General features: G+C 40.5%; 1 protein-coding gene across 3 annotated transcripts; it reads right to left on the bottom strand.

Moving 5' to 3' along the window:
* Positions 1–14: 14 nt before the first annotated feature.
* Positions 15–26,346, bottom strand: sulf2a (sulfatase 2a). 3 transcript variants are annotated; one of them, XM_027012458.3, is made up of 22 exons: positions 26,237–26,346; positions 11,181–11,245; positions 10,645–10,886; positions 9,965–10,204; positions 9,704–9,855; positions 9,070–9,239; positions 6,689–6,839; positions 5,664–5,839; positions 5,401–5,529; positions 5,094–5,150; positions 4,718–4,844; positions 4,348–4,543; positions 3,756–3,993; positions 3,495–3,591; positions 3,294–3,388; positions 3,002–3,061; positions 2,731–2,894; positions 2,305–2,447; positions 2,084–2,192; positions 1,917–1,950; positions 1,552–1,605; positions 15–1,191 (listed from the first exon to the last, which is right to left on the bottom strand). In XM_027012458.3, exons 3-22 carry the CDS (start codon positions 10,808–10,810, stop codon positions 1,161–1,163), a joined length of 2,589 nt encoding a protein of 862 aa, XP_026868259.3. In that variant the 5' UTR covers positions 10,811–10,886; positions 11,181–11,245; positions 26,237–26,346; the 3' UTR covers positions 15–1,160. The 3 variants fall into 3 exon arrangements, with proteins under 3 accessions (XP_026868259.3, XP_026868258.3, XP_081561359.1); XM_027012457.3 differs by lacking the exon at positions 11,181–11,245; XM_081705233.1 differs by lacking the exons at positions 15–1,191; positions 1,552–1,605; positions 1,917–1,950; ... (7 more) ...; positions 4,348–4,543; positions 4,718–4,844 and having other exon boundaries at positions 5,090–5,150.
* Positions 26,347–26,559: the final 213 nt, after the last annotated feature.

Raw genomic sequence — 26,559 nt, forward strand, 5'->3', positions numbered from 1 at the left:
AAGGGAAACGTGAGTAGGCTGCGGACTTTATTTACAAACTACTGAACTGGAGACTCTTACTCAGCTATCCACATTTCACGGTCAGTGAATAGGACTATAACATTTGTCATATTAAGTTAGGATATGACTGAACAGTTTATAAGGAGTAGGTTACTTGTGCTTTCAGATCAGTTTAAAACTGTTAAAGACACCGCTTCGTTTTGGATCGATAAAAGAGTCATTTCTGTATGTGCAGTTTTGTAAAAAAAAAACAAAACAAAACAAAAAAAAACAAAAAAAAAGAAGAAAGAAAGAAAAGAAATTATTTCACATTCAAATACATACTATCCATCAACCATCCAGTCTCAATATACAGTAGCACCACATTAAAAAAGTCAGTAAGCAGTTAGCAAAATTATACAGCTAGCAGGTAATATACCATTAAACAAGATGAGGTGTGTAATATGAAATTAGATCAAAAGTCCCAATAGCTCAGAGGGTTACCCTTTGAAATACCTTTGCAGGATTTATAGTTACCAAGCATCTTACTCAGTGTTTGATAAGAAGTCCTTTTGAGAATATATATACAACATGATCACATGGAACTGAAACTGTACATGCATCATCAATAACGTGGAAAAAAATATGTGTTTGCATAATACAGCCACTTTGTTGAGAAACAATGACAAACGCCATTGTATGAAGATTTGCCAAGTATTTGATCAAAACTGATGAGTCATCAAGGTGAACTGCTGGGTGGTAGAGCTGGACTCATAATAGCATGTGGCTGTAAGTGAAGTGTCACAATCCAACACACACTTCCATTACTGATAAAAGTGTTACAATTTTCAAAACTTCAGTCCCAAGTTGATATGCAAGAAATTCAGGTTCCTGCAGTTTAAATATCCACAACTTTCAAAAGTTCAAAATTGATTAAAAGTTTGGTAATGGTTATAACTGAAATCAGAGGTGTACCAGTACTGAAAGAGCGAGAGGGAGTAAGGGGGTAGAGAGAGTGTGTATTGCCACTGTAAGATGTCTCTTAACCTAAGTCTTCTAAGTCTTCCACATTTTTTGTTCAAATTGTCAAGATTGAAAGCATGTAATATGTGCATAAGAGTCCCAGGATCTGATATTTCTTGCTTCTGTTTCTTCTTCATAGGCTGTGAGCAGGGACACATTTAGCCCACCCATCCTTCCCAGATCTGCCCCCTGAATATATAGACAAAACAAAAACCTTTAATATATTTTTAACAGTTCACTGTAAAATAGGTGCTCTTAAAAGTAGGCAAATAACTTACATTTCTTTTAAATATAGTAGAATAAAAAAATTAAAGATGTTGAGCAGCAGGTCACAGAGAAAATTTGAAATAAAATTTTGAAAGAAAATCAAGGCTTCTCTTGCATCTATGATACAGAATGTCATACACATACATCTAAGAGGAGGTCATGGAATAGCCAAGTACACCCACAGAGAGAATGCCAGTGGGCCATGTGACAGAGAGAAGCAGCTCGAGGGAAGTGGGTAGCTGGCGAAATTACATGGGACAGATGGGTTCTATGATAACTCACATTGATTTGGAAGAGGGTTTCTTCACTTTTGGTCTCTTTCGGCGATGAAGGGGCCTAGAACATGCAGAGCGGACACACACACACACACAGACACACACACACACACACACACACACACACACACACACACACACACACACACACACACACACACACACACACACACACACACACCAATCATACACAAGCAAAGATAAGTGCAACAAACCCAAGCTATAGCTGCTTATGGCATTCAAAAGCGATAACCACACAATATCCTGCTCTCTAAAAGCCTTAACATTTAAAAACATTTGGTCTGGAACCTATTTTGTCCATTTGTGCTTTGTGAAAAAAGACACAACAGGAAATGTTGGATGAAACCATACCTGTAATCATTATAGACGTTTCGTTCTTTGGCCCCTACAGAAAACAAGTTATAAGTGTTACAAAGGGTATGCCCTTGACCCAGTGTTGTTCACGCATGTGTCAGAGACCTGCGCGTGTGTGTCAGAGTTCAGCGTGTGTGTGTCAGAGTTCAGCGTGTGTGACCTACCTGCCTCAGGACTGCACTGTTTTTGACCTTTGCAGCTGCGAAACTTCACGAGCTGCTGATGCATGTGGTTGAGTGCATCACGATCCAGCGTACTGACTGCATTTATCAGCTGCGCACAAACACAGGAGCAGAAATAATAACTCTTATTATAGTGAATGTAACTTGTGTCTTTGTGGGGGTGGGCTTCAAAGATCAGAGCTCGCTGACCATGCTGTGTTTACCTGGTAAGGGTCTGTGTTAAGGTCGAAATATTCCAGGAATCCCGTAGCAAATTCACAAAACAGGAAGTTGTGTGTGCCGTTGATAGTTCGCAGGCACCAGTAGGTGTTATTGTTGGCACTGGTACAAGCACAGAATGGCCCCACTATACATCAAAAATAAAAATAAAAAATCACAGATGAAAATACCTGTTGAATTGCATCATTAACTTATACAAGACACCTTTACTATGAATATATATAATTCAAATTTTATAATACAATTATATATTATAGGTCAGTGAATGTCAGCAGCTAAATAAATAAATAAATGGACTAATTGCAATCCAGGCTTCTCTGTCTGCTGTTCTGCAAAGTTATGGCTTGGCAGAACATCCTAATATCTGTGACTCAATGTGTGTGTACTTAGCAAAGGTTGCAGTGCCTTACTTGTCCAGAAGGGGGCAGTGTGCCAGTGTTGGTTATCATGAGTGAAGCAGGTGAGGCCAGGCATGCTGCAGGTGTCGTTGTTTCGGAGTCGCTTGAGCAGTTTCCGCAGCTTTTTTCTGCGTTTATGTTCCTTTACAAGCCACTGCTTCATATCCTTAGACAATCTGGAAAACCACATTCGAATCAGGAGCAATCACAAGACTCGGTCTACTTATATTGTGCTGGCTCTGTATCAGCAGATAACCCAGTTCCACATGCAGTTTTGGCTCACCTTAGAGAATGTACCTGGCCTGACTGGGGTCTGAAGAATGCTTTGTTCTTGTATTGGTAACTTAAGCAGAAAATAATTTTGTCATAAGACAAAAATTAAAAGGTTCTCAATAAATCTGCAGTTTTTCTCTGGTGATTATTACATAAAGAACATTCTTTTTTGGAGTTCATTAGACTGTCCAATACTTCTGTTCATCAGAACATGACCTGTTGTAATTGGTTTCATTTGTCTGGCCAAGAAATCTTTCTACATAACATAGACCCCATGCTGTGAAATCAAACTTCATACTCACATATTGTGGTGGCATTCACATTCCTTTGGCCGCACCTTTATCAGATGACCTTTGACCTCTTTGAGGTTTTTTATTTTAGTCTGTAGTGTCTCAATCTATTTATAGAGAAAGAACAAAATCTGCATAACTGAATTTGCTCTTCATAGGAATATCAATTGAAAAGTGTTCTGTGTGAACTGGTTCAAAGATGTTGAATCTAACCTCATGTTCAATGTGTAGTTTGTGGTCTTTCCAGGCCTGTAGTGATTTGTATAGTCCACCATCACATTTCACTGTGTCATTCGTCAATATTGAACACCTAAAATATTTTCCACATTGAAATTTTGCACACATGAACCAAAGTAGTGCAACAATGTAAAGGTTTCAGTATGAAAGTTTTACTTTCAGACAGCATCCCCATCAGCCCAGTACATATCTGCCTTATCTATCTTATCTGCCTTGTCTGCCTTTTCTGCCACTAACCTATAGGTGACTTTGAGGGCTGTGGGCAGGGTGTGTCCAGTGTCTGTAGGTTCCATTCCACTGAACTCTTCGTTAGCTCCATAAAGAGCCTGTTTCCTGCCCAGGGTTTGACTGCTGTTCTTGGGGACAATGGGCCGGTAGCCCTGCTCCAGGTCCAGGGTATAAACTTTGCTGTCCAGGTCAGGTGGAAGCGAACGGGCCCAGCGATTCCGGGGCACAGTATTCTTTGGCTTCAGCCCTGAAGAGATTGGAACAGTGACATATAGGTGTCACACACACACACACACACACACACACACACACACACACACACACACACACACTTATAATGCATTATATTCAATGGTACACATTTGTTAGTAAGAACAATTTACACCTTTTCTTTTTCTGCAATTAAACAATTACCTAATTTAACCACATGATGGCAACACTCTCTATGACATTTGATAATATACTGCATACATCATAAACTACCTCCAGCTCAGGACAGCAAATGAAAGCACAGGTAAAGATAATTATGATTAATTCACCCTTGTATGCATTTTAAAAATGTGGTTTTGAAATAATTGCACAGAGCATATTTGAGCCATACTTCTTGTGGTGAGCAGCTTCTTCCTGTCGAAGGGTGCAGAAGGATCACAGTCGCAGTGATGAAGAGCTGACCCAGACTGGTACAGCCGAGCATCACCAGCCATCAGACCCTGAACTCGCAGGGCATAGAGCCCTGCCATTCCCTTACACTTATACAGTCTTAGCACACCTGAGGAGTCCTCCAAACACTGCCACTTCTGTACACAGAGATGGGGAATGAGCCAGACTCTGAGACTTCGGAGAGTGAGGCCATAGTACTGTGTGTGTGTATATGTGTGTGTGTGTGTGTGTGTGTGTGTGTGTGTGTGTGTGTGTGTGTGTGTGTGTGTGTGTGTGTGTGTGTGTGTGTGTGTGCGCACAATTTTTTTTACCTGTCCTGGTTGCTCACATGGAGTCTGGTACTCTGCTTTCTGGCACAGATCTCGTACCCGCTGGTATTTTGGCAGAGAGTTCCCACGTGTTTCTTCCTTTCCATCTGACAGTTTATGCAGAGGCTTTCTGTGGAGATACAGGAAAACCTGATTTAGACCCAGTTACCATTCAAAGACAACAGACCATCAACAGACATCAACAGCAGCGTGTCCGATATCCGAGGCATCTGCCTCTTAGATGTGCCTCTTAGACACATCAAAGCCATTTCTAAGCCATTTCTGGATGTCTACTTTTTTTGAGATACAGTAAAAAGATGAATTGTTCTTGGTTCAGTTAAAAGTGTTGTATGGATAGATCTGTTGAGTAAATACTCACCCTCTCTCCACCAGGAAAGAGTCTCTCCAAACCTTTCCCTTCTTGTTTGACTGAAACCTTGAAACATACAGAGAGCTTGTAACCTATAACTGAAGCAGGGTACAAATGTCCTATACACGCTGACTGAACAAGGTTCCTTGGACAACAGAAGATCAATCCATATTTCACAGTAAACCATATGTGACATCAAAATATAGTAAGATTACCTCATGTGAAATGACAATGATGTAATGATATAACAGCTCAGATTCTCTGCTGAAAAACTGGTGTAAAAGCACAATGTAATATGTTATGTGTGCAGCTGTACCTATTGACTGGTCTGTCAGTTTCCAGGAGCTTCAGAATGGATTTCCCATCCATGTCCACAGGAATGTCCAGCCCAGCCATATTCAGCAGGGTGGGAGCTAAGTCGATGTTGAGAACTATGTTGGAGTTACTGCGAAAGGAAAAATAACTTAGCAAAGACCAACTTTATCAATACAGGTACAGATTGTGAAAGACTGGCAGTACTCACACCGTAACTAACATTTTGTGGACATAAAACACACACATGTCTAGGACCTCACTCACATGCTGCCTGCTTCCACGTTGGGTCCTCGTATGTAAAAAGGCACACGGATGTCAAACTCATAAGGCATGGATTTGCCCTTTACAAGGCCAAACTGGCCAATGTGGTATCCGTGGTCAGACATATAGATGAGGTAAGTGTTGTCTATTTCACCCATTTCCACCAACATATTATAGACCTTTGGGATAAAAAAAGAAACAACACTTTGAAAACCATATCATATACACGCTATGCTAGACTACAAAGGCAAAGTTCAGGAAAAATTTGTTCAGGTAATTTAGTTGTTGGGGCCATTTTGGATTAGGAGTAATTGGCTGTGGTGTAGTTCAGGGTTATTTGGTGTATTGTCATAGGATACTAATTTTATACTAATAGAGTTATGCTAATTTTAATTTACAGACTATGTGGGTTTGGGGGCATAGGAGTTAGAAGGCACTGAAAAATGGTTTGAAGTCAATAGCATTAAAACTGAAAAAGAAGGAATTAAAAGAGTGAAAGATGTGTGAAAAGTGGATGAATCATTTCTATTACTCCTCAGATCAGACACCGTGAGTTTGATGGTTTTATCCTAATTTTTGGAGCAGTCTGAAAAATTGCCCCCTGAAAGTCTATAGTGAAAAAGTGGTCAGATATGGGGTTGAAAAGAGGAATAGAAGTGAGGGATTACTCTAAAAAGCACAAGCAACTCTTTCAGGTATAGTACCAAGGTTTCTAGAAAGTTTGGTGGTTCTATCTTTAAACCTGTAGACAAATAGCACTCTAATTTTTGCAAGGAAATAAGAAAAAGAAGAAGAAGAAATAAAAGTGTCTTTTAGTGACAAATGGCTTTGTCAGGCCAACTTAAATTTAGTGTTTCTTGATAATCTATAAGCCAATTCTAAGTGCAGGGCATCTCAGTGCTGCTATGCGTCTACAGATGAAGTAGGTGAAGTAGACATATCTCTGCGGAATCTGCACAGGCAAGCATGCATGCACTGGTGTACGGCAGGTTTCGTCTGATAGGTATGTAATTAGAAAGATTTCACACCTTTTCCACGCTGTCATCCACTGAGAGCAGCGTCTGCAGTCTTCGTCTCTGCAGCATGTTGGTGAACTGCATGTGAACAGGCTTCATGGCACCTGTGTATCGCAGGATCCAGTGCTTGTCGGGGTTTGGCGCATAATTGTAGCTCGGGGTGCTGGAGGGGAGGTCGACAATAATAAGTTACAAAAACTGTCGACTGTGAAAAGCTGATAGCATTTTCTAAGAACGTTCCATGAGTTTGTTGCATAAACATAAATGTGCATAACTTGAAGCGTGAAAACTTTAACCAGCTACATTTGTGGGTGAATAGAGCAGCTTGGTGTAAAATGCAATGAGTTGTGTCATATGGTATTGAATGAATACGGAAGAGCATTGTGCTGGAGGTGAAAATATGTATTGTTACAGAACACTTTGCACTGTAGCCAAATTTAAAATCCTATTTTGTATTGTAATAAGCCTGGCCATTGTCATATGTTTGCTTTTACATTTGTGACAGAACCTCATAACCAATTGGAACAATGCGTGATCATACGGGACAGCTGCTACATTCAGATTAATATTAATAACACTAGACTGACAGTCTTATCAATTGTGCAATTTGAAATATATGAGATTAATTGTTGTTAAAAATATTTTAGTTAAAAAAAAACAACAATTAATCAACTCAGAGAATGTGCTGCATGTACAAGATTATAACCTTTAAAAAAATCCTAGAAAATAAGGGGGGGAAAAACATATTCTCAGCATGGTAATAACCAGATGCAGAACACTAAACAAAATCTGTGCACACATACTGTTGGCCTTTGTAATTCTAATGAGGCAATAGTTTTATAGTCAAGAATGAACAATGCAACATGAGCAGTTAATACAGCAGGGCCAGCTATAGCTCTTGGGGCTATTTGGTAAATTTTCATTTGCCAAAGGCATTAGAGGAGCAATTACTGTGAATGCATCATCATATTTCTCTGGAATATGAAAATCTTGGGACAAAAGCCAAATGTGTGCTTATTATAAAGAATAAATCATTCTTTATTATAAAATAATGGGTGCTACTACACTTCAATAAAAGCAAAAAAATCACTTTATTGGGATGGTAACAAACATATGTCTTCTTTTGTGCTATTTCTACTTGATACACTATTTGGCCAAACATATGTGGACACCTCTCCTAATTATTCAGTTTAGGTGTTTTACTAATATCCATTACTAACAGATGTAGAAAATCAAACGCACAGGCATGCAGTCTCCATAGACAATCAGTGACTGTATAATGGTTCACTAAGTCCCTTAGTTCTAGTGGAGGGTAATGTTACTTTTACAGCATTCAATGACATTTTAACAATTCTATGCTTCCAATTTTTGCCACAACAGTTTAGGAAAGGCCCTTTCTGGTTTCAGCATGACTGTGACCCTGTGCACAAAGAGAGGGCCATAAAAACATGGTTTAATCAGTTTAATGTTGAGGAACTCCAGTAACCAGCACAGAGCCTTCAAACCCACTGAACACCTTTGGGATGCAACATCGACTGCGAGCCAGGCCTTCTTGTCCAACATCAGTGCCTAATCACATAAATTCTCTTTTGACTGAATTCCCACAGGCACACTCCACAGAAAAGTGGAGGCTGTTAAAGCCACAAAGGGAGGGATGATCTTCATAATTAAGGGTTGTGGTTTTGGAATGTAACATGCTGACATATATTCTGCTCCTTATTGTCTATATTGTTAATACTGTCTTGACCGTTGTTGGTCAGAGGTGGATGGCCCCTCCCCCTCAGTCTTGGTTGCTCTCAAGGTTTCTTCCTCGTGCTCTAGGGAGTTTTTCTTTGCCACTGTCACCCTTGGCTTGCTCACTGGGGGCTTGGATTCGAATGTTTGTAAAGCTGCTTTATGACAACATCTGTTATAAAAAGTGTCATATAAATACATTTGACTTTGACATATTATTCTTAGTTATATTTATATGGCAACTTTCTTGAACTCAAGGGCGCCTTACAGGCAGATATCAGTTTTTACACTCACTCACACCAATGAGAAGCGGCAGCCAGTGCGCACAGCATACTCTCAGTCAGAAACCAGTCAGAAGACCAAGACAGAGCAACAACCATCACTGGACATATATGAACACACTAAAATATATATCTATATACTTACACATAGGTCGTATTCATACAGGACAATTTAGATTATCCAATCAACCGTAACTGGAGACCCCGGAGGAAACTCACACAGACACAGGGAAAACATGGAGACTGCACCTTGCTCCCAAGTGCTGAGAGGCAAACATGCTAACCACCCAGCCACCGTGCTGACATAGGTGTGATGATCAGGTGTCCACATACCTTTGCACATATAATGTACATTACAGGACTGAACTGTATGCTTACATATGCTGCGAGGCGTTGGGGAAGGCTCTGCTATACTGGGGCGCTGCATCTTCTGGGCCATGTGGAGCTACATGACTCAGCACCATCATCACAGGTCGGTGGGGGTACAATCTCTTTGACATTCGGAAGAAGTTGATACTATCATTCGTGATAATATCAGTGAGGTAGTCCTGCAGGTGAAGAAGTTTGGAAATTGTTGATGTCTCTGAAATAAGAGTTAGGGTTTAAATGCTCAAATGTGATTTTAAATTTGACTCCTTTATCATGTGTGTGGACATTGCAAAAAGAACCGATCTCTTAATAAAACAAAAACAAAAACAAAAAATCTAATTTCTCTGACAACAGTGGCAGTCAGAGTAAAATGACAGATGAAATATCTTTTTAAATTTGCCCTGAGTGTCTTTGTAATGAATAGCATGTCACACACATAACACCACTGCAAGTATGGTTGATAACAGAACCCTTTACTAAAAGACTTTACTTCCATAGTATACTTTAAATATTGCAAGAATAAAGACTAAACTTTTGAAGTAAGAACTGTTTTATCCATAAAAAAGCATTTGACATTTTAAAAAAATCCAATATTTAAACTGTTGAACAAAAAGTTGCGAAAGGATTGGATTTAGTATTGAACCTTGTGATACTCCATGCCATGTTTCTCATGGACCCCATTTCTGCACAGAGAGTAGTTGTAGAAGCGGGAGTTCTTCACTAGTGCTACCCATTCTCTCCAGCCAGGTGGCACATACGAGCCATTGTACTCATTTAAATACTTCCCAAAGAAAGCTGAAACAAAAATGTAATTACCTAAGACTGTACAAAGCAATAATAACAAACACAGCCCATGCAGCATTTAATTAAAATCCAAGCATCTTTTGAATGACTGAACACTAACCAGTCCTGTAGCCTGAATTGTTGAGGTGAACAGCAAAAGTGTAAGGCTCATGGTGAGCCTGCCATGAAGGAGATGAGCAGTTCTCATTGTTGGTGTAGGTGTGGTGGTTGTGCACATATTTCCCAGTAAGAATGGAAGACCGTGATGGGCAGCACATGGGAGTGGTGGAAAATGCATTAGAGAAGTGAGTACCTCCCTGCATCATTATGTGCTTGGTTTTGTTCATGGCTAGCATGGAGCCTGAGAGGAAGAAAGAGAGAGAGAGAGAGAGGGAGAGAGAGAGAGAGAGAGAGAGAGAGAGAGAGAGAGAGAGAGAGAGAGAAAAGTATAAAAGGATAAAAGAACATCACTTCTGAGTGTGGCCCCATTTAATGAATTCCTTTAATGCTTTTTCAGACTGTCCTATGTAACAGATGCTTGACCATAAATATCGCAGCAAAAGCATGTGGTGATAGGAGCGGAACAAAGACCAGCAGCAAAAGGGCATTATGTCTCCACTTCAGTGATGAAAACACTTAAGGGCCTCACTGCAAGGAGCAGCAGCCAGTTTGGCCCACTCAACAAAGCCGTCCATCGGTTGACCTGTGTCTGCATGGAATGGGTATGGTGCCATTTTGTATACTGAGCCAAATGAGGTAATTTCTTGATGTTTGACGCACATTTGTGCTTCTATAGCTCACCAAGCTCTATGTCCTGGTCATCGGTGAGGATGAGGATAATATTTGGGCGAGCATGGCGTCTGTCCCTCTGCAAACGAGACCTTTGGCGTTGGCTGGAGAGGTACATGGATGCTTCGTTGAGGAACCCAAGGAGGCAAAGGAGGGTGGCCAGTCTCCACCCTGCCATGGCTTCACCCAGGCGGTGCCACCACCCTCTAAACCTTTTTCCAGTACTGTGGAAGGGCTCTCAGCTCTCAGTGTATCTGTCAACAGCACAAAATGTCATCGTTAACCCTGTACAAAAATGATAAGGTTTCAAAGTTGTCATATTATATTATGGTATAAAATGCTTCGAAATTGTCTCTTTCTTTCACACACACACTCTCTCTCTCTCTCTCTCTCTCTCTCTCTCTCTCTCTCTGTCTCTGTCTCTCCCTCTTTCTCTCTCTCTAATTGATATCATGGGCTCCATTGACTTAGAACCTTTTCCATTTAAATGACATCATTAACGCTGTTAGCATTAATCAATCATTAATGATACATAAAAGTGTACCTACATGCCTACACACATGGCTGCCGGCCCAGAGACTAATGGTAGTGGGCTATTGTCCAAAGGAGCTTGCTGAAGGGTGAATGACACAGGGCAAAAGTGACAGAATGAAGGAAAAAAAAAACAATATTAGAGGAAACAGTGGGATGCTAGTGGATCAGAAATGATCCAGGGTATGTCTGACACAGCGCAAATTAGCAGGTGGCATTTCAGCAGACATCTCAACTCAGTTCAGTTGGACATTAAGCTGTGCTTCACTGCATAGCTGTATACTGTAAGTGTAGCCAAACCTCTTTTATTTGCTTCTATTTGGCTTTTGCTAATGCTTAAAGCACATTTCAGTATATTTATAGAAATATTTACTGGCACACTTGCCTCCTAAATTAATTACTTTTGTAATATCTGTTAATTTTTATTTGTTAATATCTGTTTTGACCACTAGAGCATCAATACTGAAAAGCAGGTAAATTAAGTCTGTTAAGGTATAAGTGTAATAGAACATTGAGTTGAAACCTGGCACACTATTGATTTAATAATAATAATAATAATAATAATAATAATAATAATAATAATACATGCAATGTATATAGCACTTTTCAAGAACCAAAAGATCCTTACAATTAGAAGTACACAGATTTAAAGCTGCTCAATATATATATAAAACCAGTCATCAGTTTCTTTAAGAAAAGGACCACTAGAGCTGTCAACCTATACTCCACTTATCCTCAGAATCAGGCTTAACCAACCAAGTAGGTTTGCACTTGTACTGAATTTGTCATTGGTTATGCATTAGTTCACAATACAGAGCAGTCCATGTAGAGGACAAGGTGTTACCATTTACATTTAGCTGACACTTTTATCCAAAGCAACTTATGATTATGACTGAGTACAAATTGAGCGATTGAGGGCCTTGCTCAGGGACCCAACAGCGGCAACTTTTTTTTTGGGGGGGGGGGGGGGGCTTGAACCAGCAACCTTCCAATTACAGTTCAAGTACCATAACCAATGAGCTACCACTGAGCAGCTTCAGCAAAGAGTTACTCTCACTCTCATCCTGGAGCTATTGGAATTGTCTGTGGTCCTATACCAAATATGTGACCACATTACTTATTGATGTACTGTGCAAAATACAGTGTATTGGGGTATTAGGGGTATTAGATTGCTGTGATTTTCTCTAAAACATGAACTACTGTCATCAGCTATAAGAGCTATTTCTGTGTAAATGATGAAAGTAAAACTCACCTGAGACAACTCATACTCATCACTGTGTGTAAGGAACTCATCCCCATCATTCTATGGAAGGAACCTGGGTCTTCCAGCACAGCTCACTGACAGCTGAGATGTCCCTCAGACACCCTCAGAGCTCACTGCACATTACACCATCCATGAAAAGAGCTCACTGCACACTGCATCATCGCAGAAAAGAGCTCACTGCACACTGCATCATCGCAGAAAAGAGCTCACTGCACACTGCATCATCGCAGAAAAGAGCTCAATGCACACTGCATCATCGCAGAAAAGAGCTCACTGCACACTGCATCATCGCAGAAAAGAGCTCAGTATCCTACAGCACCATCATTGTATTATCCTACTGCATCATCATCTCAGAGAGTTCAGTATCCTACTGCATCACCACCGCAAAAAAATCACTATACTACTGCCTCACCACTGCAAAAAGTTCACTATACTACTGCATCAGTGCAAACAGCTCACTACCTTTTCTTTTTAATCATCCCCTTTCTATCACTTTCTCTCTTACACACACACACCAACTCTCTCGCTCTCTCCTTCTCTTTCTTTCACACATACACACACAGTTGTATTCACTCCATGTTAATTCTTGCCCTCTCTGTACGTATTGTTCTCTTTTGGGGGGAATGGATGAGGTCTGACCTTGGGGTTCTCTGGCTGCTTTAAATTCTCTAGGCTGCTATACTCCTCATCACCCCCCACTCCACCCACATCCCAACACCCTCATCTACTCCACCCACATCCCACACCCTCGCCCACTCCACCTACTTCCCCAAAATCACCCGCCTCCCCTACCCTCACCCACATCCCCCACCCTCGCCCACTCCTCCAGCCACACCCTCAGTTGGCAACTGATGAAAATAACAACCACAGAAGGGGCCAGTGAAAGAAAATGTAAACAGTTCACAGTTGTATAGGTAGAGATACACTGGAGATGTCCTGCCTTTGCAAAGGCTGCGAACACTACTAATTAGGAAATTCCAAACTCCGTGGGAAAGCCATCGTTAAGTCCCCTCTGCAATGATCCTTATAAAAGAAACAAAACATATTGCAAGTGGAGGAGATTTTAGAATGTTGTAGCAGATTATGCTACTCATTGCTTATCTAGACCATCACCCTGACAAAACAAGCTACAATGGGTTATGACAAGGAAGGTTTAGGTAAAATGCTGTGCTATACCAAATGTTTATCAGACTCCATTCCCATTCTCTCTGCCAATCTGTCCATTAGTGTTGTGTTCCTGTTATCGACACTGTGCGCTGCTGTGTCAGCACTGAGTATACTGACATACTGCTGAGACTACCAAATAGAGACCAACATGAATGTTAAGTTTCAAAATACTTTATCTTATAAAAAGATAATAATAATAATAATAATAAGAAGAAGAAGAAGAAGAAGAAGAAGATGATGATGATGATGTAGAAGAAGAAGAAGAAGAAGAAGATGATGAAGAAGAAGAAAAAATATTTATAAAGCACTTTTTAAAACAATGTTTACAAAGTGCTTTACAAAAGGATGGTTAATCTTATCTTTACAAAACCTGTGTAATTCGGTTTTAACTTCTTTAATTTTTAATTTTTCAGGTATACAGACAACATGGAAAACAGCCGTGTGAACCCAATGCATAACCTGCAGTAAACCTACCTCTAAACAGCTAAATGTAAGTATTGGGTGTATGACTCAGTGAATGAGTATGAATTGTTATGGGTAGAACAAAGTATGTCATGGAGAAGAGAGGTGAAGTATGAAAAATAAGGGCCATCAGACTGTGAGTCACATTCAAGCAATGCCTCAAGGGAAGAAGAGAAAATATAAAGACGTTCAGACTGTTATTACACAGTACAGACAGATAATATAACTAAAGTATATCTGAGGAAAATCTATTATTATATGTAAAAGATAAAGAGTATATAGAGTATAAACAGTATATTTGAGGAAAATCATAGTTATTTTTTGGAGATTATATTTGAGGAAAATCACATTGTTGAAAATCACATTATTTGTCGAATACAAGAGTGACGCTCTGTGTATTTCTTATTATGCATTTCTCTGATTCATAATGCATAAGGAATTCAGGGGAGCCCACAAGCGTATCTGCATCTAGTTACAAAGCTGGAAGGTAGCACTGTGAACTAAAACACACACACACACACCCACACACATACACACACACGCACACACATGAAGAGTGCAGCACAGTGCTTAATATAAAAACAATGCTTAATATACTTGATAAAGCTCCCATGACTGGAAGCTTTGAGCTGGTGCTGATGCCTGTGTTCTTCTCCTACCACCATTCCTTCATTCCTCCATTCCTCCCATTCCTGCGGTGGCAACAGAGCTTGGCACAGCCAAGAGAATGAGTGTCCTCTCAATGATTCCGTATGCAAACTCACCAAAGTCTCCTTGAATTTACCAACAAAGGTTGGTATTCAGATGCAAATGGTGCCATGACAAGCCTCTTTCAGGAAAGAAGCAGAAGCTTTTCTCTGGCAGGCAGTTGATTTGGGCGGGTGCAGGGGGGATGGATTCTTGGAATGAATACTGTACATCACCCAGTTTATGGCTGATTTGGTCAACCGAGGCTTCCCAACCGCCCCCCAAAACACACACACACACACACACACACACACACACACACACACACACACACACACACACACACACACATACACAAACACACACACACACACACACATTTCCCAACATTATTGAGTGGAACTTATATGCTATGGCATGTCTGACAGCTGACTAGAGAGTATTTATAATTGTATTGTCAGCAGTAGCAGAGAAGCATTCTTCTTAGGCAAATATTGAAAGACAATTAGCACAAGCATGAGGAGGCTGAACCACAAGGACATATGGGCAAACTCCAGTAGAGCAATGCCGCCTCAGCTCTGCTGAAACATCAAAACCTAAAATCACTGAAGTAAGCACCAATCTAAGCTAAACACAGCTATAAATAATCAGTTGTCCTAACTCATTTGCATAAATTTAACAACTGGGAAAACTTTTAGAGGCCTATTGAGAAAACCTTTAGGCCTACTCCCAGGATTAAAGCCTGTACTCATCATATCCCAGCAATTAGGATCATATATTTCAGTGTGCCGGCATGGTGTTGTGAAGAGGATGCTCCCCCCCATTTGAGTCTTGGTTCCTCTCAAGGTTTCTTCCTCGTGCCCTGGGAGTTTTTCCTTGCCACTGTCACCCTTGGCTTGCTCACTGGGGGCTTGGACACAGATAAGTGTAAAGCTGCCTTGTGACAACAGCTGTTGTAAAAAGCACTACATAAATAAATTTGAGTTTGACTTTGACTTTGGTGACTGTTGTCATGATTGTTGGCATTGTTGGATTTAGCAAGCAAATGAGTAGACTAGAAATGTGCAAAAGAAAACAACCGAACATTTTTAAGTCTAATGAAAGTAGAAAGCGAACTACTCTGTAGGGAAGACTCTGTGGAGAGTAGGACGAACACTAACTCTGTTGCCTTTTGTTGTTATCTTTAAGTCTAACTGTTCTTACTATGCTGCTAAATGAGGGAGAGTGTCATTTGCTTTGCTGACTTTTACCGCATGCTTTTCTGGACTATAACTATTTAAAATTCCTAGATAGATAGCTAACTTAGTATGTAATAATATAGCTAGTACGTTGTAGCCTATTATTTAGTTGGCTGTTGCAAAAACCCAAGGAGGATGGGAATGAGGTGGAATAGGAACCATAATGTGAGGATAAACCCCTGCATGGTATATACCACCAGCAAATAGTGAAAGTAGTTGATATGGAAAAATCCTACCAGAGGCACTAATCATGGCAGCAGAGGAGCAAGCTCTGAATACAAGATCAGTAGAGGCTGGGATCTGCATGAGGCAGGACCCCAGATGTAGGCTGTGCAAAGGTTCCCATGAGACAATCCAGCACATAACTGCGGGATGCAAGATGCTGGCACACCAATCATACATGGAAAGGCATCACTAAGTGGCTGGCACAGAAACGTCTGTGAGGAGAACGTGCTGGAGGTTCCAAGGTCAATGTGGGATACACTACCGAAGGTGGTGGAGAATGACTGGGCTAAGATGCTGTGGGACTTCCAGATACAGTTTGAAAAAATGGTAATGGCTAACCAACCAAACAGCAGAAGAGAGCCATAGTGGTAGCTGTAGCAATCCCAAGCAATAGCAATATCAGGAACAAAGAACACAAAAAGCAGAAGAAATGCCAAGGACTGTAAGAAGACCTAGAAAAGATGAAAAGTGAAGGCAACAGTGTTTTCCATATTAATTGGAGCACTATTAGCTGTGACCCCCAGACTGGAAGAACAGCTCCAGCAGATCCCAGGAACAACATGCAAGATCTCCATTCAGAATAGTGCAGTATTGGGAACAGCTAAGATACTACGCAGGACCCTCAAGCTTCCAAGCCTCTGGTAGAGGACCCAAGCTTGAAGGAAAAAGACTGGAGGACGGCAAATGTGAAATTTATTTTTACATGTATCTTATCAACATGAGCAGCTCTTCATTAATTTTGCACCACTTTTGATTTTGTGAAGAAATTCAGCCATTACAGCTTTACTCCACATGAACAAAGATAACCGACTCACACTTGCTATTGTACAAATGCCTCACTGAAAAATGCCATTAGCCAATGGGGTGGTTATAATGAATGATAAAGCAAATGATTCAATGTAATTAAGTGTAAATGAAAAATTGTTTTTCCCCAAACGAGGAAAAAACATGTAAAACATTTAAAAGATCTTAAAGAAACTACTGTAAGAACAAAGGGTTGGAAGGATAAAATAATTCTGAAGTTAAAAAGAAATACATTACACTGTTTATTTCTATTACAGCAAGTCAATAATTCCCAAGGTTTTGTCCTAATGGACAGCAGCTACCAGCTACAATTATTTGCTAACTACATTTTCACTACGGTTGCGCCACGTAATGAAGTAAAGCAAGTAATGCTCAGACCGCCTGCACCCTTTCAGTCAGCAATCCTGAGGGGTGTGTGGTTAGTGTGGGGGTCTTGGTCCCTGTGGGTCTGAAGCCCCAGACAAAGAGAAAAGTTGTGGGGTTGGGGGTGGGGGGAAACTACACCACTTTACCCCCCTCTGTCCTGAGATTTGGCCCTCCTGAGGGTAACAGGGCAGAGAGGTCTGCGTACAAACTATCAACAGTAGTGCGATTGTGCCTCCCAAGGCTTCAAACAGACCCTGGATGTCTGGCTCTAGAAAAAAAGGAACCAGAGGAGAAAACAGTAATTGTTTCTGGTAAATGGTTATCTGTTGCAATCTCAATGCTTCTCTTCTGGTGGAGGGGCAAATCCTGGCTAATCTGAGGGCATAAAGTGAGAGAGAGAGAGAGAGAGAGAGAGAGAGAGAGAGAGAGAGAGAGAGAGAGAGAGAGAGAGAGAGAGAGAGAGAGAGAGAGAGAGAGAGAGAGAGAAAGGGCTACTTCACTTTGATATTCCATTACAGCAGTGGGAGAGGGCTGTGTTACTGAACCATGATGGTAAAGTGAATGAATGAGTCCAGAGCAGCATGAATGGTTTCTGCTGCTACACCAAAAGACTATGTTTCCTTTAATCAAACAGAAAAAAAGAAACCTGGACACATGCAGAACAAATTGATAGCTAAAAAAGAAACATATTCATTAGTTTAAAATATTAGACAGTACAATGGTGAAAAGAGAAATAAAATTTTCAGTTATTTACATAAACTTAAAAATCCACTGAGACCGCATACTTTCGCCCCTCGATTATACAGACCAATATATACTTTGATTCCACAAGGAGATGGGTAAAAGCGTATTAGAATAAGCTCTCCTCACATTGCTCTGTTTCAGTAACACCACAGGCCCCCAGTTTATATTGTCATTTGTTTTGTTTTAATTACAACTAATTTCTTGTGTCTACAGCAAATTACTTGGGGGAGAGGGGAACTGTAATGGCCTTGACTTAATGATGATTACCGACAATATTGCTTTCTCATTTTAGCCAACAACCTAAGTGGTGAATCCATTAAAGGAGTCACAAATAAATCAATATGTTATAACTGCCACTGCAGGACATACCAGAAGGTTGCACATCCACCACAGACTGTACCTGTGGGCCTAGCCCACATTGGTTTTGATGGGAACATTCTGATCACCTTCAATTATTTTGTAGATCTTGCCCATGAGAAAACACTTGTAGCATGCAACAGCATCTAATTAACACATCTAAAGCCTTGGATCCTTACATGGCGTTACATGTGCAGCTATGGAGAAAATCCAGTGCCAGTGGCTGTCAGTGTTGTCATAGTGGGATATTCTAATCATCCATATGGTTTGCCTCTGGGCATGGGGACCTTTCACTGTCTCCCTTTGCTGACTTTCTTCATGCTAATCCTCTATCCCTTTCTCTCTCTTTGTGTTTAGATTAGCAGGCTTAGTTATACTTCCCTCCACCCACACTCCCCAAATCCATATGTGGAACACCCTTCCTTGCCAAAAATACACAAGGGTTTTAAGTCTGCATGGGTAAGATGGGATGTTGAAAGGGGGAATTAGACAAGGTTCCACAAACAGATTACTGATCCGTATTTCAAATAAGGATCTCCACTAATCAGACATAAAAAGTGTGGTGATTGCCTTTAGGAAACAGACTGTGATTCTTTAAAATCTGATTGAAAAATACTTGAAAAAAAATCCAAATGTCTGTATAAATTTGTGTACCTAATGGTTGACTTCTCTTAATTCCTTTATGGCAAAGCACAATGAAAGAAAACTGTTCTCCCATCCTCATCTGAGTTTTAGCTCATCAGAGAGCTGGTCCTAGTTTAGGCTCTTCCAGTCTCTATATAGACATATATATATATATATATATATATATATATATATATATATATATATATATCCCTCTCTCTCTACTGCTCTTTAGTGCTGTACTATTGATATTGTATAACAATAACATTGCAGAAGCCTTGCAGGTTTTTTAATGAAACCCCAGATTAATAATATATTACCAAACCCGTCCCCTGGACATTTCTTATTGGTATCATTTGTTCTCCCTGCAGAGACTTAATGTGCAATCTATACCAGTTACATACACACACACACACACACACACACACACACACACACACACACACACACACTCAAAGTACAGACATGCACAGTGGCACATTGATATTCCTTTTTTCACTCTATATTTAATCTCCACAGAGTTTCAGTACTTTTTCAATTTAACTAATGTTAAAACAGATTTTCTATTTATTGATCAATTAGGCTGAAGGATGAAGGCGAATGTTAGCTACAAAGGGACAAAAAACTAACCACTAGGTCGGACTGGAGTTTATTACAGCAAAGTCTCTGTCAAAATGGCCTGACTATCATCACTTTGTCTTTGATACAAAATATCTCATTTTGACTCCTTGCTCCATGGGGTGTCAGTAACTCATGCATAAATTAAAGCAAAATTCTAGTGAGATCATAGAATCCTAATTTTTCTGTGCCAATAATTTACAAGCCGAGGTCATGCAAATGGAGGCAAAGCTATGTGGTTTGACAGACTGCCATTATTATGTCTCTTCAGGCCATTTCCTATGGGGCTTTATATACGTATAATCACTTTATGGTCACTGATTCACAGTGGGCACTAATTTCCCCTGTAAGCCATCAGCCATTAGAACAGCTCACATAAAAGCCCTTCTGTCACTGACTGGTGTCAGGGCTTTAACCCTATAGTTAGACTGGCCCTGCTACAACCCCCTGTCTAAAGGGAAGTAGACATTTATCAATTGGATAAAATCCCCAGAAACTGACTATCATCCTTTCCACAATTACCCACATTTTTATCTTTTGACTTTCCTTGCCTACCAATGATGAATAAATGCATGAGCAGACTAGCACAGGTGCATGCCAGCCGTAAATGAGGACTATGTCAGGTGACGTCTGCTACAGGCAGTTATGAGAGGCAGCACGTCGCTATTGCGAAGGCCATAACAGCTAATGAACAGCCAAGCCTGACCAAGTTGCCATAAAACAGGCCATAAATCTTCCCAATGAATGGGTTCGCAGACACCAGCTCCAGCTCTCTTACAGGCATGGGGTACAGCAACACAGATTTTATAGCCAAGGTCATTCAATTAATGACCCTTGAATTTCACAGTCTGTTCACAGTCAGTCTGGTATAAACCTGTGTTCTTCTTGGATGGAGAGATAAGCTGTTTTTGGGGGGAGCATCGGTCTGCCATTATTACATACTGCCATGAATTACAAGAGAGGTTCAACCCTGGCCATCCCAAAAACGTCCCCCATACACAGAGACCAAAGCTAATTTCAAAGCCATGGGGAGCCATGGAACATGCGAGAGTGAAGCCAACCTGCTCACTTTCAGCCATTGGTGATTTCCAGAGCTCTACGGGTGTTAAGCTTCATTCAAACCTATTAGAGCAATTACTGAAGCAATGGGAAAATGAGGAATTCTGAAAACTCCCTCATAGAGGGAGGTTAATGTTCAGAGTATGCAGAGTTTTGCCTTTGCCTGTGAGAGTAAAACAAAGTGTTTAGTACTCATAATCTACGATCTATGACAGGGATTCATATAGACAGCCTGACCCAACATTCCCAATCCATACTGTTGCCAGTGTTGTATCCCCTGGTGTGTGGGCAATCTTGATACAGTCTGTGAGTCGGGGTTGGGGTGCTTTAATAAATGGGCATAATGCCCAATGTTGACAAAGCCCAGAATCTCCTGCTGTCAGCTTGCTTTGTGTGTAGTTGGAAAGAATCAATTAAACCAGCTCACAACAGACCATTTTAATATCTAACTTCTAATTAATTGGCTGGGGGATATCCCCAGCATGGGGAGATGAGCGGGAGTCCTGCAAAATGCAACCAAAACATGCGGGTTGAAATATTAGATCCTATTTAAAACTGCTCAGCCATTTAAGGCAACAGAGCGCTAATACCAAATTTTTAAATCTGATGCATGAATTCAATTTTAATTGAACTTTAATTTTGAAATTTTCTCCACTGTTTAACAGTAGGAGGTTCACTTGATTTGACCAAAAGCAAATAATCAACTGGAACAGAATGGGAAGAGAGTTGAGCTCTAGTCACACTTCTTTGAAGTCAAGATCATAAACATGCACACAACTCTCCTAGCTTTTATTTATGCTAAACACAAAAAGTCTAAATATCATATTCAATAACACACCGAAAGATCATTCATGGACAATGATAGTCTCACAATAGTAAACCTTCCTTTGGGGAAAACATCACAAGTTAATGACCTTAATTAACCTGTGTTATTTTCCCCAGAGGAAGGTTTACTATTGTGAGGCAATGACATTATTATGCTTCTGAACAGAAATGCCAGTAGGAGTCATGCGCTGATATGATGCTGTCATGTCGAGAAGACGCGGCTCTTTCCTGACAGGCAGAACTACTCATCAGGATGACTGATATATTGACATACATGAACCCACAAGAGCTTCAGCTGCGGTCAGAAAGGATTCAAACTCTCTACAGTGTGGGTTTCAATTACTGACTCATCCGTTGAATAAGGTGAAAAATAAAGATTTTGCAGACTGTATAGTTCTACTTTGTTTTTAGTAGTAGGTAGTATTTTGATGGGGGGGTTTTTTGTGTTGGGAAAAACAGTTCTATTTCTGCTCTTAAAGTTGTGGAGGAAACAACAACCCAGCCATACATGAGCCTAAGTCATGCTCTCTCCCTGTATCAATTAAAGTGAATGTTACTGTTAAATTGACAAGTAATAACTGTAAACACATGCATAAGCTCACTCAGCCTTGAGAAACCAGTTCAACTCACTCTTTGGAGCTAAACAAGGACTCCCAGAATTTGTTTACTTTTAGTCCACCAGCAGTATCTACAAACAACACAAACATTATTTGCTGATCTATTTTCATCAGTGTTGCTTCACATCACAGTTATTTCATTAGAGGAAAGACTCCATATTGCATATATCAAATGAAAATGATACCCCCAAGCCTTTGGTTAAACTTGGATGAACCTAAATAAATAGAACATCTGCTCCCAAGGCGGACATGATTCAGATAAAATCAGGTTTCATCATTCCTCTTTTTTCATGTAAACAGTCCTCTATAATGGCCAAGGCCCACAGATGCTCTTCTGAATTGTGTCAGACTCTTTCCCATATGTCATTCACTCTTAGGAGTCATCTGTGACAGCTGTCACTGGCAGTCATGCCTCCACCCTCACAGATGTCATGATGGGTTTTACAATCACTATAATAATGACAGTACAACAGGGTTCTGCCAACCACTTTCTACAATGTTCATTTGAGGAGTCATGGAGCTTCTGAGCGCATCATTTGTTTTTACCATTGATACCAAACCACTCATAAATTAATAATTATATTTGCATAAAAAATGGCTTTTTACAGAAACAAAAAAAGTGTTAGATGTAATTTCAAGATTTCAAGATAAACCATTGTTGATGTTTTCTCAAATGTTACAAAATGTTTATCATCACTGCTGCTGTGACTATCAAATCAGTTCCTTCTGTATTTCTAAGGTGAGCTACACTTTATTCTCTATGAGTGGCAATTTTTTACCAGGTCAAATCAGCTATGACACAAACTTAGCCCTGTGGCCATGTTTCTTTGATTCCACCATGGCTGGATGCCTCCCAATCGATTCCAGAAACCTCTCACATATCCAGTTAAGTTCTCACACTGTTCCCACAGGCACTCTCTGAAGGCTGCTCTGTGACCACTACTTTTGTTTGATGTTCATAATGACTTTTTGCCTTTCTCCAGTCTTGCTGGATTCCTATCAGAAAATAAGTTTTATGAAAAATAAAATCAGACAGAGTGATTGAGTAATTCCAATGATTAAGAAATCATAATCGGTATCTAACACGAAACTCACTTTCTTATCATTATATTCCACTTTAATTTCATTATAGTATTAATTGGACACTTTTGCTTTAAGGAAGGAAGGTGATAATGTTATATGAAACAAGGTATTGGTATTGGTATTGGTATTGGTATTGGTATTGGTATTGGTACTGGTATTGAGTCCTGGGAAGGTGTGTAAGCAGATATTGTACAGTAATGGCTGTTGGAATCAGGACCTTTGCATTGTGGGAAGGCTCTGAGTGATGTGTAATGGGATGAGGGTAGTAGTGATGCTTCTTGTAGCTGGTTTAATATCTAAAGCAGTGAAAAGCCAGTGCCAGAAGGCTTTCATATACTGAGTATCATAAGCTTTATTACCATTGCTGATAGTCATCAGCCCCTGGAACTGACTAAGATATACACACCTCCTTTGTATAAGAGCACTGGCCTTCTGACATTTCTCACAAATGTTCACATTATGCCTGAGATAAGGAAGAGGATTTTGTGATCTGAGGTTTGTGATCAATGTTTTAAAATGAGTTCACTCATGAAAGCACCTTTTCCACCAGAGGAACATCTTGGTTATGCAGCCACTGCTGCTGCTGTGTGCATTCTGTAGCTCATAGGCAATTATTATATTTCACATATCAAAAAGGGTATAAACTGGTTAGCAAGACATACTGATGTTATGAGCCTGACGACACGGTGGGGAAAATCAAATACAAATGCATATGAAAGGTCACACAGAATGAGAGAGAGAGAGAGAGAACAGTTAAATGAATAAACAAAGCTTCTAAATGGAGATACATTGTCACATTACAGTTTCATGACAGCTTACCCTAGACAGTCGAACACACACACAGTCTCAGCACGTACTGCACCTGGTCTAATACTGATACAACGTCACGCTTCAGCCACTGCTGCGCAAAACTTTGCCACCATCCACATATCATTCCAAATGAATCTTGATGTTGCTTTTCTCTCCTGTCTTTGTGTTTCATCTGTCTTACCCAAACGCTTTATGGCGTCAGTCAGCAGCGAACAAAGACATCTGCTTTTACATTTATTCTGTTGTGTATGGTGCAATGTGTTGCATTTGGCACATGCTGTCATACTGAAATATCTGTAAGCCTAATGCTTGGTTATGGAGTGAAGTGGGAAAGTTTTTTCAGCAAAGTACTGTTAGCAAGCCATACCCAAGGATTGCACCTTGAGCACTTGTGCACTGTCACTGATATCCGCTCTCTGTCAGGTCCATCTCTGGCGGCACACTGCGCTGGGAGCTGAGCTGCCAACACTGCCTCTTCTTTAGCACACGACAAAATGCAGATCTTCCCTTTTCATATGGACACGGCAAGATTATGCACTGTATAGCACGTCTATTTGCAGCTTCTAGCCTACATAATGTATAACATGACAAGGGCAAAGCTCAGGTTCTGTGAGGTCCCTCCCCTATTCCCACATGTATACTTGTAGAGGAACCCCAAATAGCTCCCACTCAGAAATCAGGGAATTGAGATCAAATCCTGTTTTTTTCTGTCATAGAGAAATCCCACATGAGCGAACATGCTACAGTTCTCTCAGTTCTACAGTATGAGCTGAACTACTTTAGTAGTATTTTAGTTACTACATTAGTAAAAGGTTGTTGGAAAATATTAAAGGTTCCCTATGGAAAAATAACTGTATTGTATGTTTGTGTGAGATGTATTTGTGATGGTGTGTAAAAGTAAATAAGCAGTATGCTGGAAATAGAAGAAATAAAGAGAAAGAGCGAGAGGGAGGGAGAGAGAGAGAGAGAGAGAGAGAGAGAGAGAGAGAGCAAGAGAGAGAGAGCGAGAGAGAGAGAGCAAGAGAGAGAGAAAGTGAGAGAGAGAGAGAGCATGTGCATGTGTGTGTGTGTGTGTGTGTGTGTGTGTGTGTGTGTCTTGATGATGAAGAAACATGAAATTAATATCAGACCTTTAGGTGTAGGTATGAGTATCCATCCAGCAGTATTAAATGAATTCTTACACATACCTATCTGATCTAATGCTGTAGTGAGGTTTTTTTTAGGCCTGGTGTTTTGATTGTACTGATTGCATTTTATTGTCACTCAGTGCCAGAGAGCCAGTGAGATGAGGACCGGGGTCTCCAACCCACACTCCAATAGGAAGAAGGGAGACTGAGCAGCGAAGGAGTGCAGAGTAAATAGTTAATGATAGAGGCACAGATGTCTCACCTTCGGCCATCTCGGTCATTACACACACCACAAACAAGAAAGTATGATGAATATTTAATCCAGGGGGACACAGGTTTATGGCCTTAACTGAACAATCTCTCAGAGTGACCGACCTGACCGTCAGGATGGGTGCTGATTTATGAGTCTGACTCACTCACTGCTATGAGCCTCTGAGGCTGATGATAGAATAAATTCACCTGTCCAAAACCACAAATCTGATGCAACTCTCTGAAACCAACTACATATAAAACCAGAAGCAAAAAGAATTTTATCAAGACCCATGAATAAAAAGTCTGGAAGTAATAGAATGACCATTAAAAAAGTGATCAAAAAACACATCATGTGCAGAATACAAAGTTATACAGAAGGAACCTAAGCCATCTAAACCTTTAACTACACTCAGCCACTCAGCAAAAGTAAGACAGCTAAAATAAAAACGTACATGAAACACAGCAAATGGTTCTATCATTCAGCTGATTAATGTTATCATTTAAATAGCTTGAAGACTTTATCTTAGGAGTGGATAGAGTGAGATGCCGCAGATAAAGCTGTCATGTGAAGTTAACTGGCCAGAACAGACTGCCGAGTGCCAGTGTTATGATCCGTCCGTCCTCACTCACTACACTACACAGCCTCCTATTTGCATTACAGCAGGAATGGTTGTTGTGCATTCTTGCTTGCAGGAGCTAGAACACATGGAGCTGGAGTATGTAATGTAGGGCAAAGGAAATTACCTCATATCAGTCTCCTGAAACCTGACGAAGGTCTTTCCACCGTCGCTGCGGGGGGATCGGACTCAGGTGGGCCGGTGGGTCGTCACCTGTTCAGTTCAGTCCAGTCCACCTCGTTCCTCTCTTGTCTCCCTGCTAGCTGTGTGAGTGGGGCTCTTAGGCAGCCCACTGATAAAGACACACCAAGAAGAAAAAAGAAGGGAGGCGTGGTTGCATAGCGAATAAATAAAGCAGGCAGCGAGGGAGGGAGGGAGAACTCCCTCAATCTACAATTCAGTGTCTCCCACTCCTAGTTCCAGTTCTCTCATTCTCTCTCTCTCTCCCTC

Source organism: Electrophorus electricus, chromosome 22 (assembly GCF_041902795.1).
Source record: "Electrophorus electricus isolate QZ-2024a chromosome 22, ASM4190279v1, whole genome shotgun sequence".
NCBI classification, from domain to species: Eukaryota; Metazoa; Chordata; class Actinopteri; order Gymnotiformes; family Gymnotidae; genus Electrophorus; species Electrophorus electricus.